At 52.6% G+C, this 16,011-nt stretch overlaps 1 protein-coding gene across 1 annotated transcript; it reads left to right on the top strand.

The window, feature by feature from the left end:
- The first annotated feature begins 11,622 nt into the window (after window positions 1–11,622).
- On the top strand, window positions 11,623–15,999 carry DLX6 (distal-less homeobox 6). Its single transcript, XM_032402086.1, has 3 exons — window positions 11,623–12,217; window positions 13,491–13,684; window positions 15,536–15,999. Exons 1-3 carry the CDS (start codon window positions 11,797–11,799, stop codon window positions 15,785–15,787), a joined length of 867 nt encoding a protein of 288 aa, XP_032257977.1. The 5' UTR covers window positions 11,623–11,796; the 3' UTR covers window positions 15,788–15,999.
- Window positions 16,000–16,011: the final 12 nt, after the last annotated feature.

Below are 16,011 nucleotides of genomic sequence, written 5' to 3'. Positions count from 1 at the left end.
GCTTGCCTGGGAGATGGGAAGCTAGAACACCTGCATGCCATCCTTCTCCCTTTCCCAGACACCAAAGTGGTCTGTGTACTGATGTCCATGTGTTAGCTCCCACATCTGCGAAATGGGGCTAATTATAGAAGGGCAGAGGGAACTAGAAAGGTAAAGAAGTGACATAAATCTCCTCCCTGTCTGGGCCTCCCTCACCTCCACCCAAGCTCTGAGGCTGGAATCGATGAGGTTGATTCTCTGGGGCTGCAGAAGGGGTGGGCCAGCTGGGAAATATTACCTATCTTGCCCCTTCTGCACACCAACACTGCTGCCTGCCCTCTCTGCAGCACCCTCCTGACAGTTACCAACCACCCTGTATTCTTCCCACCATGTATCCCTGCCAGAATTACTGCCCACAAATGGGCCTCCAACACCCCTGAGAGCGCTCCTGTCTGTGACAGGAAAACTGCTTGTTCCTATCACTGAAATAAAACAGGTGGGGATCATTATGTGCAGTTCCTCTCCCCTTTTGTGTAATTCACAAGTCTCCAACATAGGATTAGGCTTCAAATGCATTGGGTCAGGTACATACTTTTTAGTGCTCAGCTCAAACAATGGTAAAACCATTCCAGCCGTGCCTCTGTTTGTCTCTTAGGTCTTTCTTTCTCATCCTCCAGGCCTACAATCATCACATAACTTTTTTTTTTTTTTTTGAGAGTGTGAACCAGAGTCCCACCCCAACCAACCCTCCAAACTGCAAGGCGCTAGAGTGACTTCAAGGTCTGACTTTTTCACCTAAGATCAATATTATTTGACCAATAAGTATTAAGTTGGCATACTGGTAAGCATTTAGGTGCCATCATCCATGTCTATTTTCTGAGATACTCACTGAAACCAGAAATGTCAGTTGGTAGTCCCTGTAAAGAGCAAAAAACTTTATCACGATTGTGTATGGGGATTGTCTTTGCAAAAATGAAGCTTTCTCCTAAGCTGGCCCAATAAAACCAAGAGGCTTCAAGATGGGATAGCCATGTTGTTTACAATCCTTCTTGAACATTAGATTTTAGGCTTTTTCTTATAATTGACTTATCTTTGTGCTTTATGGAAAATAAGGGTGCATTTGAAAGGAACTATAGACCTAAAAGAAAGTCCATCAGCCCATCAATAATTTTCACTGTCCTCAGTTGAAACAAAATCCTCCTTCCCTGTCTTGGGAGGGACTGCAATAAAAGGTTTTTCTTCTTGAGCATGTTGAGTAAAATTGAACCAACATAAGTCTCAAATTCATGTCCCAACTTCTTTCTTGAGACAGGTTTCAGATCAGCCATGAGTCTAACTTCAATGACAACTCACTGTCACCTCTAAGAGAAGAAAAGACCAGCAGGCTGGAGGTCAGGAGGGAAACACCGAGTTGTAGACCCAGGACAATGACCTGGAACCCTGCCTGGGCCACAGCTTCAGCCTCTGGAGTTGCAGTTTACAGGCATCCTCAGCTCTAACCCAGACTATCTTACAGTCACTTTGTCTACCATCAGTGTGTACCTTAGGGTACCTATTGGCTCCTGCCCTCCCAACAGACACTGTTGGCCGTTAGCACCCTGTGCCAGTAGGGCTTGCTGGTAAACCAGCTGAGCTAGGAGCATGTCCTTCCCACGTGGGGCTGTACCACTCTTAATTAAGTTGGGACTGGTCAATTTATGGGGAAATGGCAAAGGAGGGTAAGGAGGAAGATTATTGAGACTACAAAAATGCAATTGACACTGTGAAGGCTTACGGAAGCCAACACTACCTCCTCCGTGAGGACTCTGAGGGAGATGCCCCATAGATCAGCTGGAGCAGGACAAACCTACCCCTTCCTGTTTTGGGTCATCAGAAATGGAGATTTGGCCGGGTGTGGGGGGGTGGGGAGGATTCCCTTTTCTCTAGCAGGTCAGTCCGGGAGGCGAGGGGGCTTGGGACTCTCAATTCCACTGAGACTTCTTGAGGCGCCTTGACTCCAGGTCTGCCCCTGCCTACTCCCCGGTGTAGTCTCCAGGGTCTGGGACCACTCCCATCCCACAACCCCCACCACCATTATCCGGCAGGGGTTATTCTAAGGACACTGAGGGTGCTCCAGGAAGCTTTCCCCTATCTCCTCAAGACCAGGCAGCGAAACCAAGCCAGTCCGCAGGAGAGCGGCTTAGCGTGAGAGGCTCTGGACCAAGCCCAGGACTCTGGAGCCCTCGGGCCCTTGGGGAGGTAGCGAGCAGATCGAGCGCGCGCTGCTCTGGCTGGCGTTTTCAAACAACATGGATTACAGGCTGCATCTTGAATATGAATTAGCCTTCTGCGCTGGTGTGAATTCGCTTTGAAACTCAACTTGTCAAAGTATGGTTTTAATTAAACGTCTTCGGCCCGAAAGATTACATGTTTTGTAAAATACATCCTAGCATGAAATTTACTTCCACAATCTGAAATTAGATTTCTTGTAAATGTTTTCATTAAAAAAAAGAAATAGGAAGGGTGTGTGTGTGAGAGAATGGAGCAGTTCATACTCGCGGCGTTCTTTTAAAACGTCCTGCCAAGCCGGCCAGGCGCCCGCCAGGTCCCGGGCCGGCCCGCCAGCCCCGGCCGGGACACGGAAGAGACAGCGCGCCCAGGACGCGCGAGTAACCCGAACCCGCCCGGGCAGGCGCGGCCCGCGCAGCTCGTGCAGTTGGAGACAATTCAGCAGACAGACAAGTTAATCCCGCACTGATTTGTTTCGGATCCCTCTGCAGGACGCCAGATACCCCCTTCGGCTGCTGCTACAGACACCTGCCTCCTTCCCCACCCCGGACCGCTGCGTCGGTCCCAGCAAAGACAGTGAAGAGGCGCTGGGTGCAGGATGGCCTCAACACCATTCAAGACAACACTTCATCTCGAAATTTAAAGTTCACCTCTAAGAATTCCTGGCTAATATTTACAACAACAGCAATGTTGATCGATAGCCGTCCTAACAGACTGTCCAAAACTGCTCCAACCCAACCTCAAAGCTTCTCTAGACGGGAAGGACCCCCGGGGGGTTCTCTATAACCTACCTGGGGGCATCTATCACTGGTGTAGCCCTCAGAGAAAAAGGGCCCTGTTTCCCTGCCTGGGGGCGGGGAAGGTGCCTGCGCACGCTGCGTCTTTCTATTCAGTACAGAATTAAGAGCTGGGTCCCTGTGGAATTCTCTTTTCCTAACTACTCTCCGAGGAACCCGCCAATTCTGGCGGGATTTGCTGGATTCTAGTAAAACTTGGCTCACATGGGGTGGGGTGTGATGGGGAGGAGGAGGGAGGGAGGCGCATCTCCTCTCTTCTAGATAATTGGGACCCAAGAAACGAGGAGGGGGTGGCGCGGTAGGGAGAGTTATTTACCGCCCTCCACCTGAAATAAGCAAGACCAATAACGCGCTTCGCTTTTCGCCCTGTTTACTCCATCCCCATTCAATGATTGGCAAAGCAGGCCCCGAAGGCAAAGGCAATAATTGCTCCGCGCTCTCCTTACTAGGGATGTGTGTAGGCATTTGAAGTGTACTAAAAATAAACGAAGGAGCGAGAAAATGAAAAGGGGACAGAGTGACAATTTGCGGCAATTAAAGCGTCTGCGCATGTTGCCGGAGGAGCAGGGACCCACAGCAGTTTTTGTTTTCTCAGGCCTGATGATATGACTAACTCGTTAGGGAATTTTCGTCCCAGGTTGTGTGTGTGTGTGCAGGCGCGCGCGCTTTGTTAAGTCCTTGGGGGAAGGAGGCAACTGGGACCATTTCTGCGCCCCTGAAAACCGGGTTATTCTCGGGAAAGTGCGGGGTCCAGCTCCCTCAGCCCTCCCTCCTCCACCCATCCCCCACCCGCACTCCTGCAGGTCTGCTGTGAGAGCTTCTCCGTTAGCACTCAGCCGCCACTTCTTCTAGGAACTTTGGCGCAAGTTTTCAGCTCTAAGGTGTCTAACCTTAAAGGGGAAACGCTTAATAATACTAACGTTTATTTCACAACCACTGAGATGCAAAGGATAAGGGGTGGGAAGGGAGAAAAAGGGGGGCGGCAAGCCAAATCAAAGCTTGGGAGACATTTTGACAGCGCGCTTGAAATATTACTCTTAATTTTTGGAAGACTTTCAAGAAGTGAAAGGGGAATGGGGGTGGGGGTGAGTGGAAAGAACGACAACTTTCTTCTGTCACTCCAGCGTCCAAACAGGGAGGGCTCCAACCTCTGCCACACGCGGGAACACGCAGTGGGAAATTGCTTCAAGATACAGCAGGGCTCTCTTCTTTCCCGGGACCCTACCTGAGCCGCGAACTTCGAGAAAGGGTGGGGAGGAGGAGTCCCGGGTGTCAAAAGTCTGCAGAACCCCGGAACCGGCGATCAGAGGGGTAACCGCAGGCCCTGAGCTGCGTCTGGGCCTGGCTCGGGCCTCCCAGGTGGAGCCCAAACTGGCACCCCGTGTCGATCAGCCCCCGCCCCCGCCCCCACCTCCACCTCCCCCATCCCACCCCAGTCTCGGGCCTCGGAAGGGGGAGGGGGCGACACTGGGCAGCCACCGCTAAAGTCCAGCTCGGGCTGGCTTCAATGAAAGCTGGCAAATCCAGCAAGTCTCGCAGAAATTTTCTTCGACCCTAATTCAATTTTAGAGCGGATTTTTACTATTAAAAACGCTGCCGAGCAACACATTGAATTAATCTGACTGTACGGTTTTAATTACAGTGAGGGTTTCTCTACAAATCTGTACAAGACAGTGGCTGGCTCTTGGAGGATCTCTGCCTCCTGAATTCCATTATCCGGCCCCCCGTTCCCCGCAGACAGCGGCGCGTGGGAGCCAGCTGCGGACGCGGGCGTTCCTGTCGCCCTCGGCTGCTGCCCGCCCTCCCGGCTCCTGCCCTCCCCCGTCCTTTCTTTCACCCCAGCCCCAAAGAGAGCCCTGGACGCCTGCCTGTCTGTTTGGGACTGCTGCACTGAAATCCTGAAAAACTATGCTCGCTTTTTAACTCTTGGGCCCAAGACCTTTGAGCCTCCAGAGGCTCGTTCTTAAAAGGATTCATTTGTCGGGGGAGGGTGACCTCCTTTGTAATTTTTAAAGGGTCCTCCTCCTTCGGCTTTGCAGCTGTTAGAGGGAGCGACGTGATGCCCTAGGTGTTTGAGGGGAAAGCAGGCTAAGGGGTGGGGAGGAGATGGGGAGAAAGGTCTAGTGGAGAGCACTGACCCTGGGCGCTAGGTATTTGAGTCCAGCCAGCCCCCAGCCCCGTGAGCAGAGCGGGCTGCTTGTGTCAGACTTGGGTTTATTAGCTGTGCAACTAACATCATGGGGCAGCGGTCTCTAGAGAATTCGATGGAGAAGAAAATGAAGAGTGGTACTCTCCAAATGAAGCAGATGCACACTCATTCTCTCTTGTTCACTCTCTTGTAGCTCTCTTCAATTCCCTTTGTATGTTCCCTGCTTCTCGACTCTCTCTGTCTCCCTCTCCACAAAGCATGTGGGAAGAAAAATGGCAAACTCAAATATGAACCCAAATATGTATCCAAAATGGACACAACTCTCAGTGAGTATTTAAAGAAGCAAAGGCTTTGAGCTCGGTGGGGCAGGGAGCCTCACTTGGCAGAGACGGAGGGGACTCTCTGCACAAAATTACTGAAGCCTACAGAAGAATACTATTTCATTCCCCTGGGTAGGATGGAAAGGGGGCTTTCTTTCTCCTACAGTTGTGTAAGAAAGGATTTGCTCTGAACAAAAGAAAAGAGAAAGGGCACAGATGAGAGAATGGGTTCAAACAAACAAATAAACAACCCCCTCATGTCTAAGAGCTTTCCAATAGGTTGCCCCCTAAGGAAAGTTCTGCTAAAAATCTAATAAATTACCTTTCCCTTTATTGGGAGGTTATAAAATAAAGGGGATATGAAGTGCCTATGAATAGGCATGAATATGAAAATCACAAGGTAGTCAGGTACAACTAGAGAGAGCTCTAATGAGAAATGGTTTTGATTTCTTTTTCTGTTGTAACAAGAGAAGCTTCTAAGAGTTCACATGATAGCAAGAGGATGTTTTCCACCCCAGGTTTTCCTCAAGAGCTGTCCTAAGCCCTGGCTCTCCCTTCATGTTGAGGCGTTTGCTGTGACTTTGTTATGTTACTGCTGATGAAGGGATGAAGAAATTAAAACAGAGGATGCTTCGAGGCATTTAGGAAGAGGCTTGGCCAGCTATATTAACTCCTTATTTTCCTAAAAATAGTCTGCCATTTCCTGTTGCTGCTTGTTCCTGGCCTCTCCAGGGCCGCACTGATCCTCCAATGGTCAGGAGGTCCTAGTTTCCAAAGACGGGCTTGATTAAAGCTGACTTCTAACACCCTATCCCTCCCCTTTTGCCCTGCTACATTTCCCAGCAGGGCAAATATGGGGGGGGGGGTGTCAGCCTTGGTTTATCCAACAGGTTAAAAAGATAAATACCACTACTTATTTTTGTGTTAATCTAAATGTTTAAACACTATTGAGTTCTTTTTTTTTTTTTTCCCCTGGACTGACAGAAAGAAGAATATCTGTGTATTAGGGAGTGGGGTCCTATGCTTGATAAAAGAGAAAGAAATGGGGGGGGGAGGGAAGGAAGGGAGGAAGGGAGGGAGAGAGGGAGGGAGGGAAGATTTCTGTATACAGTCCCCAAACTGAGGGTGGTAGAAACATGTGTTGTTTTGCCTCTTGAATCTGTTGTAGGCCCAGCATATTGGCTCCCTCTGTTACGAAAGCTTTGGATGCTCTCACAGTCTGGGAATGGGGTCCAGGAGAGGCAAAGGTGTTGAATTTGAGAACCTGGTTGGCTTTGCTTTTGTAACTTCCCTGGAGCCCAAGTTTGAAAAGACCTAGAGCAGGAGCCTCTAGGCTAGAACATGTTTAATTAATATTCTCCAAATTGAACAGTCTACAAAAAGTCTGTGAAGCTCCCAGTGAGCATCACTGACCCCGGTGGGCCAGTGCCATCCATGTTGGAGCATCCTAGTCACCTGTTCTTGGGACTCTGGACTGGAGAGATGAGGCAGATGTTGTTTCCAGACTTTAGTGACCTTTTTTCTGGGTGTGGAGTAAACAGGGCCCACTCTTTAGCTCGCTTTTGGGGAGCCTGGGAGGGGAGGGTGTTAATATGGACATTATGTTTTGTAACTAGAGAAAATAATGTCACAATCTTAGTGCTTTCTTGCATAGTCTGATACTCTTGCCTACCCCTGAACATAACATCACTGACTTGGGCTAAGAAAGGGAAAGAGGCAGCTCTCTTGCTCCACTCCCAAGCTTTCCCAGGTGTGTGGGTTGGGGAAGGGAAAAGAGTGCCTGGGTTTCCAGGATATAAAGCACCCTTTCCCTACACAAGTACACAAACAGAATTTTACAATGAATGGGGAAAAGACTAGCAGGAATTTTTTTCCACCAATGTCTCCGCTTGAGAAGGGGGTTCTTAGCATGGCTATGTAAATCAATACCGAGTTATTTCTTTGAATTCAAAGGCTATTTATTGAGGTCTAATTTCCTTAGAATTAAGGTGATAACTGAGCCCAACTTAGCAACCAAACCCTACCAGGCCCTGCCCAGGTTGAATGCACCTCTACAGGGCGCAGAGGCTGCAAACCCTCGTCAGCACCCAACCCATTCCCTGGTCAAAAGGAGCGGGCTAACACCCCTCCAGGGATAAAACAGCAGGGGAATTTCCGTCGCAGAGACCCCATCCCTCCCACAGCGGCCTTTGGCGCCTTGACCCACACGGCCTTATATTGACGATCGTTATTTTTCTCTAAATAACATTGACAGCTAGAATACAAGCCCCCAGACCTCGACTCCTGTAAAAGCAAAAAGCAGTTTAGGCCTCAAAGTCGGCCTTCTAACACTCCTTAGTGAATATGACCCTCACCTATTACAGGATCTAAAAGAGCATTCGGCCTTCTACTCCTCCAGATTGCCGGCTTGACTTCTATTTTGAATGATAAAGACGGCGAGGGACTGGCCTGCCCACCTCCTCCCACCTCCAAGGGCTGGCCGGGGATCCCCAGCCGGCAAGACAAAGAGGTAGGAGCCAGGGCCCGGCGGGCGGCTGGAGCCCCCGAAGCGTGCGCCTTCGCTGCGAGGCCCTGAAGAATCCGAGGGTTCTTGCCTCTCACAAGCGCCGGAGGTGCGCGCTGGACTAGAACAAACTAGGGGTGACTCGCCTCGGCTCATGACCGCCGCCCACGACACGGGGCGAAGGACTCGGCAGCCGAGATGCAGGATTCAGCGGGAGAGAAACGCCTGCGGGGAGCGGCCCCTGCGGCACACAGCCACCGCGCACCGAACTCCTCGAGCGGAGGAGGCTGGTGGCAGAGGCCACACGTGGCAGCCACTCGCTGCGCGCCACCTTGGCACACTGTGTGGGGCCGGACTAGCTCTCTGGCCGGCTATTCCCGGGACCGGCCCGAAAGCCGGACGCTCAAGCAGTGGGGGATTCTATCCAGCCACTCGCACGGAGAACTCAACCAAGGCGGGAGGGACCCCTCGCCCGCTCCGCTCCGCTCCCCAGCCCCTGACTGACTGAGCTCAGTCTGGCTCAGCAGGACCCTGCCCATTGGCGACAACTGCTACCTCGGTGTAGCTGCACACTTGCTCCTCTGGAACACAGCGCTAGGGGTTTGTCCTCTAATGGGAGTGGGATGAGAACCCTGCAGCTACAACCCCGACAATTCCAGCCCTTCAGGCTTTCTTGGGAATTAACAAGGGGGGGGGGAACCCATTGCAAATAGGGGCTGCTGAGCCCTGGATCTGGTGTTCAGTGCGGGGACCTTCTCCGGTCCCGCCACGACCCCCACCCGCTCCGGGTGCGGCCAGAGTTGGGGAAGCCAGCGAGGAAAGCGGTGCACCTGCGAGCATAAAGAGAGAAACAGAGACATGCACGGGGTTGGGGGGCGGGGGGAGAGAAACGCCTTCACCGTGTTAACAGCAAGCTGCAGGGTATAAAGCAATAAAACTGCCACGTCTACCTGCTAGCTTTGAGGACATTACAAACAAGCTCGGCGCGAAGCCCGGGTGCACCGAGAGCCCGCTGGGGAAGGGGGGGGACCTTTTCTTCTTCTGACTTCCCCTCTGCCCCCCCATACACACACCCTACACACATGTCCCCCTTACCCAGCCCACCTTTCATTTTCCTTGAAGCTTTTTTTGTTGTTGTTTTAATTCACTGCCGATTTGTAAACGCGTGGATCGGGTTACTGGTTCGCGTGTTAAAGTGCACCTCTTGTTAAAAGAAGGGGAACAAGGCACGCCACTTAAAAATGAATTCAGAGTTACTGAACCGGCTCCCGAGGCTCAAGAAGTTAAGCGCGGCGGGCTGGGGAAGGGAGGGGAGAGGAGAGTAATACGCTGTTGCCCTGAGAACCCTGGAGAAAACCCACGGGCAGCGAGCTTCAGGTTCTGTGATAAAAGGGAGGAAGGAAGGAAAGAAAAAGAAAAAGGCAAACTAGCCTGGCGACGCCTGGAGACCCCGGGCTGGGAGCTGGGAAAATCAATTAGCATAAGCCGCCGCTGCAGAGCTTCGCACAGTATGTAAATAGAGTCCAAGCGGCTATTTCTGCAGCCACCTTTCCTGGAGTTCCGGGGGCGAGCGGAACCAATAAACTGTCCATTTCTCGGGTTCCTTAGGTCGCATAACTTACGGAGTCCAAGAGAACAGAGTGCATACAAGTCCCAGTAGTTTCCCCAAAGAAAGACCCAGACTCGTCCCTGCAACCTCTAGACACGTTGACCTGGAGATGTTAGATTGTACATTTCTCCGTGTGGTCAGAGGCTTGGGTCTAGTCGCGGACTGAACGCTGGCGCCGAGCCCAGGGGGTTCTGCAGGTCGTGCCCACCCAGTCCCGACCCACTGACGGTGCAGACTTCCTGCGCCTCCCCGCAGTCCCGGGACCCGACTCCTGGCGCGGCCCCGGCCTGCCCTCTTCGGCGCCTGGTCCCGGGTCCGGCTCTCCTACCTGGTGGCCGGGCCTGAGCTGCGCTCCAGGACTCCGCTGTCTCTGCTGGCTGCCTGGATCTGAGTGGGTCTGGAGACTAGAGGGAGAAAGGCTAGATCCGCAGCCCTGGGCTGCTCTGAACTTAATGTCTTTCCCCAGTCCATCTTTGAAAGAGAAGTGGTTCTACCACCTGGATGTGCGGATATAAATCCCCTTGCAAATAATAAATGGATTAATAATAACAAGGTATGAAGTTCTTTTTATAGAAAAAAAGGAGAGAATTGAAACTAAATGCGGCAGTTAGACATCCATTTTGATAAGAGGATAATTGAGGCGACACTGGTGTATAATTAGAGGATAATTTATGCTATATCCACTTTTATTCCACCTCCCAAAATAAACCCAGTCCATAATCATTACAGGCAAATTGTTCTGAATTTTATAGCAGCAATTTGAACAAAGTACTGCAGTTAATCATGGGAGATTTTTGTGTATTCCTGATTAGAACCCTAATTGCCTCCTTCCAGAAAGTAAAAATAACTGTAAAACGACTCTATTTTTATCATTAACAATGTTGACAATAAAATAAAATCAATTGGAATTGTAATCGAGAGACAAATTTAGGACGAAGGCACTTTTACTTGGGTAGTTTATATTGTAATCAAGATTTGCCAAACCACTAACCGCATGTATCATTTGCATATATTTGAAAGCATTACAGTAGCTTCTGTTTTCAATAGGAAAAAATGCATTACTGTCAGTCCTCCAACGATTCGCTTTCAGAACAGGCTGCTGCGTTCTGGGGGGAAAAGTATTCTCCCCCTTTCTTGTTCAATATATAGGAACTACGGCCTGAAACGTCAGGAACCCCGCCAAAACAGGGTCTGATTTTTCTTTTTCTTTTTCTTTACACCCCCCCCAACCAAGGGATGGGGCCCAGGTGTGGGGGTCTTCTTCCCTCTGTGGTTTCAATAAAGTACGTCTAGAAAAATACACGGTGACAGGGCGCTCCCGCGGGACTACACTGGGACTGAGGGAGGGGGCTGTGGAGAGGAGGTCAAGGGAGGGGGGCCTCGCTTTAAATGCAGAGGGCACTGCTTCTGAGAACAGGCAGCCTGCTGGGGTGCAAGGGGACTGCGAGAGAGCGGCCTCCGGCCGGGCTGTTCCAAGGCTGCGGTACTGGGACCTGAGGCTCCGGGTTCGGGGGCGCGATCTGCGGCGGGAGGCGTCGGCGGCCCGCCGGGCGGAGGCACCTCCCTCCCCGGCAGGCCTGCGCGCGGAGCCGCGCGGCCCCCGGTTGCAGCTCGAGGCTGGGATTGGAGTTGCCGAAGGTAGGCGAAGAACTCGGCGAGCCGCGCGCACACCAGTAGAAGCCGTGCGCCTGTGACGTCAGCGGGCGACTGACCAATGGGGAGGCGCTGCCCTTTGGAGACAAACCATTCGACTCGTGGCGTCTGCATCAAGTCTGAAAGCAGACGCGCAACTTTCGCAGAATCCACCTTAAAATCTCTGCCTTAAACTGCACCAGCCCCCAAAAAATCCAAGGGGGGAAAGAAGGGGGGGAGAGCAGATTCCCCCCTCCCCCCTCTCCTCTCCCATCCCTCCCCCTTCCTCCTCCCTTTGAGTTAACAAGGCCCTGCTCACTATATCTCTTTATATTAAAAAATATATATATTAGAGAAGAGCGAGGGAGAGGGCGAACCACCTCCACCCCCTCTTTTAAAATTTTTTTTTTATTATTATTATTTTTTTTTGCAAGAATCCCAAGAGCTAAGGTGGCTGCAGAGGGGACAGCGGCGCGAGCCAAGTGGGGGGAGGGTGGAGGAAACCCGGGAGAAGGCTTTCTCCAGCCCCCAAAGTTTTGATGATGACCATGACTACGATGGCTGACGGCTTGGAAGGCCAGGACTCGTCCAAATCCGCCTTCATGGAGTTCGGGCAGCAGCAGCAGCAGCAGCAGCAGCAGCAGCAGCAACAGCAGCCGCCGCCGCCGCCGCCGCCGCCGCCACAGCCGCACTCGCAGCAGAGCTCCCCGGCCATGGCAGGCGCGCATTACCCTCTGCACTGCCTGCACTCGGCGGCGGCGGCGGCGGCGGCGGCCGGCTCGCACCACCACCACCACCAGCACCACCACCACGGCTCGCCCTACGCGTCGGGCGGCGGCAACTCCTACAACCACCGCTCGCTCGCCGCCTACCCGTACATGAGCCACTCGCAGCACAGCCCTTACCTCCAGTCCTACCACAACAGCAGCGCGGCCGCCCAGACGCGAGGGGACGACACAGGTGAGAGGCCGCTGGGGCAGCTCGCTTCTCCCGCCTCCCGCCTCCCCGGCTGCCCCCCACCCCGCCCGCCCCGCGCACTTCCTCACCGCCCGGGCCTCCGCCGGCCCCCTCCCCCAGGCGGCCCGGCGCGCCCCCGGCCAGGCCTCGTGCGCGCCCGCTCGCCTGGCGCCTGCCTGCCGGCCTCCGCCCAGCCGGGCCCCTTCTCGCCGCCGCCGACCCTCGGCTTCCTTGCGGCGCGGCCCGCCTCGCTCGCTGGTCTGCGGCGCGCCACTCGAGCCGCGCCTCCGGCTCCGCGCTGGCTTCGCTCTACGAGTTGGTCCGCACTGCGCGCCCCGGCTCGCTGGGTCTGTGCGCCCTTAGCCTCCCTCCTCCCCTCCGGGCTGTGACCGGCGTTTGGCAGAACTGGGGACATTTCTGGGCCGGAACTGGGGAGCGTGTTTTGCTCCCCAACACAGTTTGGGCGGCCAGTGGCCTACTTTGCGGGTGGCGCTCGGTGCGCTTCGGTGACCCGAAGGGAAGCTGACGTTGCCTCTAGCTCTGGTTAAGCTGGTGACAATTGGGCTCTTTGCTGCGGGCTTTTAGATGTCCCCCACCCCCCACCCCTGACCAGGCCCCCCTCCCTCTGGGTTTTCGATCCAGTGTTGGCTGCGCCTTTGTTCCCAGAGGCGAAGCAAAGGGCCGCGGGCGGACGGTTCTCAGCCCCCGAGGGGTTCAAAGTTGCCAGGCGATGCTCAGCCCGTTCCCGAGCTGGTCTGAGCGGCTGGTTGTGTTTTGTTTGGGGTTTCGGTGCCTCTCAGAATCATTTCGAACACGCCGAGGGTCTTGATGCACCGGGCTTGGAGCTAGTGACATCAAGTCAACTGGCCGCATCAACATCAGGGTGGCTCACGCACAGCCTAAGGCACTGTAAAGCCAGGCCGAGGGCCCCCCGTTCTGCGGCGAGGGCAACCGCCCCGCAGCGCCGCGCGCCACCGAGAGCGGCCGGCGCCGCCTCCGCTGCGGCAGAGCGAGGCTGTTGGCCCCGGGGTCCAGGGCGCTCCCGCGGTCCAGTCCCCGCACTTTATTAGGGCCGGAGTTAGGGTCGGGAAGACGCTTTCGCCCCCACAGGAAGCACCTGGTCACTGTGAACCCAGAGAGGTCAGGGTGGCGTGGGGACGCTTTGAAGAAATCCTTTCTGGGCTTTGGGGAGACCCAGCGCAGGCCAGGCCAAGCTCCGGGAGGCTGCGGCAGTGGGCCTCACGGGTGACTGCTCCTCTCTATTTTCTGCTTGCAGATCAACAAAAAACCACAGTGATTGAAAACGGGGAAATCCGGTTCAATGGAAAAGGGAAAAAGATTCGGAAGCCTCGGACCATTTATTCCAGCCTGCAGCTCCAGGCTTTAAACCATCGCTTTCAGCAAACTCAGTACCTGGCCCTTCCCGAGAGAGCTGAACTGGCAGCTTCCTTAGGACTGACACAAACACAGGTAATTCCCGAGAAGCCCAGGTATCCCTGAAGTGCTGACCCTGCTTACAGATCGGGCAGGGAGTGCATCAGGAGGAATTCTGGGCCTAGTCAACTAAGGACGGAAGGAGCTTATTGACAAATCCCTTTGCTCCATTACGCACTTTCCAGGACAACACGGTTTGGAATAAGTGACCTGGTCAATGCTGGATTGGATTTGCACACCCTCCCAACCCTCGGCGACCCCACCCCAGCCTAGTGTCCTTTGGTGACCAAACTCATAAATTAATCGAGGCCTATTCCAGAGCAGAACAACAAGAAAGAGAACAAACATGTAGGAGGAAAAGATGTTCAGGCCAGGAGGCAGAATAAGACCTATGTTTCTTAAGGATCCATTTGTGGGTCCTGGGACTTAATAAGGATTTCAACTCATTGACATAGAATTATGAAATGAAATGTTGGGGGGGGGGGCAGCCAATGGGTATAGGCTCCAAGAAGATTTAGTAAAGGGACCAAGGTGCAAACTATCCGTCATAGGGTAGGTGAGGTGGCTTTTTCTGAAGATAGCCCTGTGCTCAATGTTTTAAATCATCCTGGGGGACTGGCTGGTGCAGGCTGAGGTACATCCCTGGAGTACAGGACTTGGGAGCAATGGCAGAGTTGGAGATCAAAGAAGAATGCTCACCAAATTACAGCAGGTGAAGCCTCAGTTAAGTACAGTTGCTGAATTCTCCTGTCCCACTAATTTGAAAGACATATGGGGCATTTTAGACTTCACAGGAAGGGGCTTAAGTAGGTATATTAGGACCCTGGTCATAAAGCCAGGCTGCAATCACCTGTGGTTTTTGTCCTTGTCAATTAACTTAGCTGCATGGGTTGGTAGGCCTCATGTGAGGTGGATGATCTTCAGCATGGGGACTCCAGGGTTTATGAGACTCTTGCTGGTAGGTGATTGTGTGGTGCCTTAGAACGGATGCCCCTTAAGCTCTTCTTTTCAATTCAGCCTGCTTTCTCTTGCCATATTGCCACTGGAAATATTTGGGGTTTGATGTGAATGGATTCCTGCTACTCAGTAACTTGTATTCTTCTTGGAAAAGCAGCTTCGTATGGCTAAGGAATTTTAAAGGTGAAAGAAGCGGCACCATAGAATTTCCTTCTTCAAATAAAGTCGATCTGGGATGTTAGCTTAGATATGTTCCCATCCCAGAGTCCTGATTCACATTTAATTTTCAGGAGCCCTTTGACTTTTAGCTACTGCACTAACACTCCTGTCAGGACAATTTGACTAAAGCAACATACAAAGTAGGGAAGTAGGGAGGCATCATCCCTATTCCCTACAGGACTATGAGGCTATATTTCCTTCAGGAGAAAGATGCTCCATGCACGTGCAATATATGCAGAGGTATATTCAAGGCATTTGGTTATAAATGTACAGTCTTTTCTCTGTTCACAGTCATTTGCTCACTGTACATGCATAGAGATGCCAGGTTTGGGGGTTAGTAAATACAAAAACAGACTATCAGAGGAAGTGTGTTCAACTGGCTTTCACCTGCAAAGTTCTCTGTTTAAAGATCCTCCTTCTGACTTTAAACCTGGCTATCTTATTCGCCTTCCTTCTTATTTATACTGCTGTTTTAAACCCAGGCTTTCATCCAACTGAAGAAAGAGTTGCAACGACTTCAGGTATCCAGACAAGATACCTGGTAAATTGGGTCGGGGTGGGGGACAGGAGGCTAGAAAGAGCTGGAGGAAGGCGGGGAGTTGGCATTTGTGGTTTTGTTTTGTTCTTTGGATATTGCTTCCACAGCCTCAAATAGAGGCACCGGCTCGATGTTTTCCCACGCCTAATGATCACTGCTGCATTTCGTTCCAGGTGAAGATATGGTTTCAGAACAAACGCTCTAAGTTTAAGAAATTGCTGAAGCAGGGCAGTAACCCGCATGAGAGCGACCCTCTCCCGGGCTCAGCGGCCCTGTCGCCGCGCTCGCCGGCGCTGCCTCCAGTGTGGGACGTTTCTGCCTCAGCTAAGGGCGTCAGTATGCCCCCCAACAGCTACATGCCCGGCTATTCGCATTGGTACTCCTCTCCACACCAGGACACGATGCAGAGACCGCAGATGATGTGAGTTGTCTGGGGGAAATTGATACCCTAGGGAAACGTCTGAACAAGGCAAGGAGTCATCCAGGACCTGCTTGCATCTGCCAAACCCAGCCAAAGGAGCAGGCTCCGGAGGACTCTTCCGGGTAGCAAGACAGTCTGGGCGCTTGCTCGCTCTCTTGCTCTCTCTCTCTCTCCTCTCCTCTTTCTTTTCTTTTCTTTTCTTTTCTTTTCTTTTCTTTTCTTTTCTTT

This window comes from Phoca vitulina, unplaced genomic scaffold (genome assembly GCF_004348235.1).
Source record: "Phoca vitulina isolate PV1807 unplaced genomic scaffold, GSC_HSeal_1.0 scaffold4, whole genome shotgun sequence".
NCBI lineage: Eukaryota > Metazoa > Chordata > Mammalia > Carnivora > Phocidae > Phoca > Phoca vitulina.
Note: the sequence above shows the minus strand (reverse complement) of the source record. Positions and strands in the feature narration are given on the sequence as shown.

What these genes read in the sequence shown, in the direction of transcription:
- DLX6 (XM_032402086.1), top strand. Translation starts at nt 11,797, where the DNA reads ATGATGACCATGACTACGATGGCTGACGGCTTGGAAGGCCAGGACTCG. An exon ending in GACGCGAGGGGACGACACAG is followed by an intron (nt 12,218 to 13,490) that starts GTGAGAGGCCGC and finishes TTCTGCTTGCAG; the next exon opens with ATCAACAAAAAACCACAGTG. An exon ending in TAGGACTGACACAAACACAG is followed by an intron (nt 13,685 to 15,535) that starts GTAATTCCCGAG and finishes ATTTCGTTCCAG; the next exon opens with GTGAAGATATGGTTTCAGAA.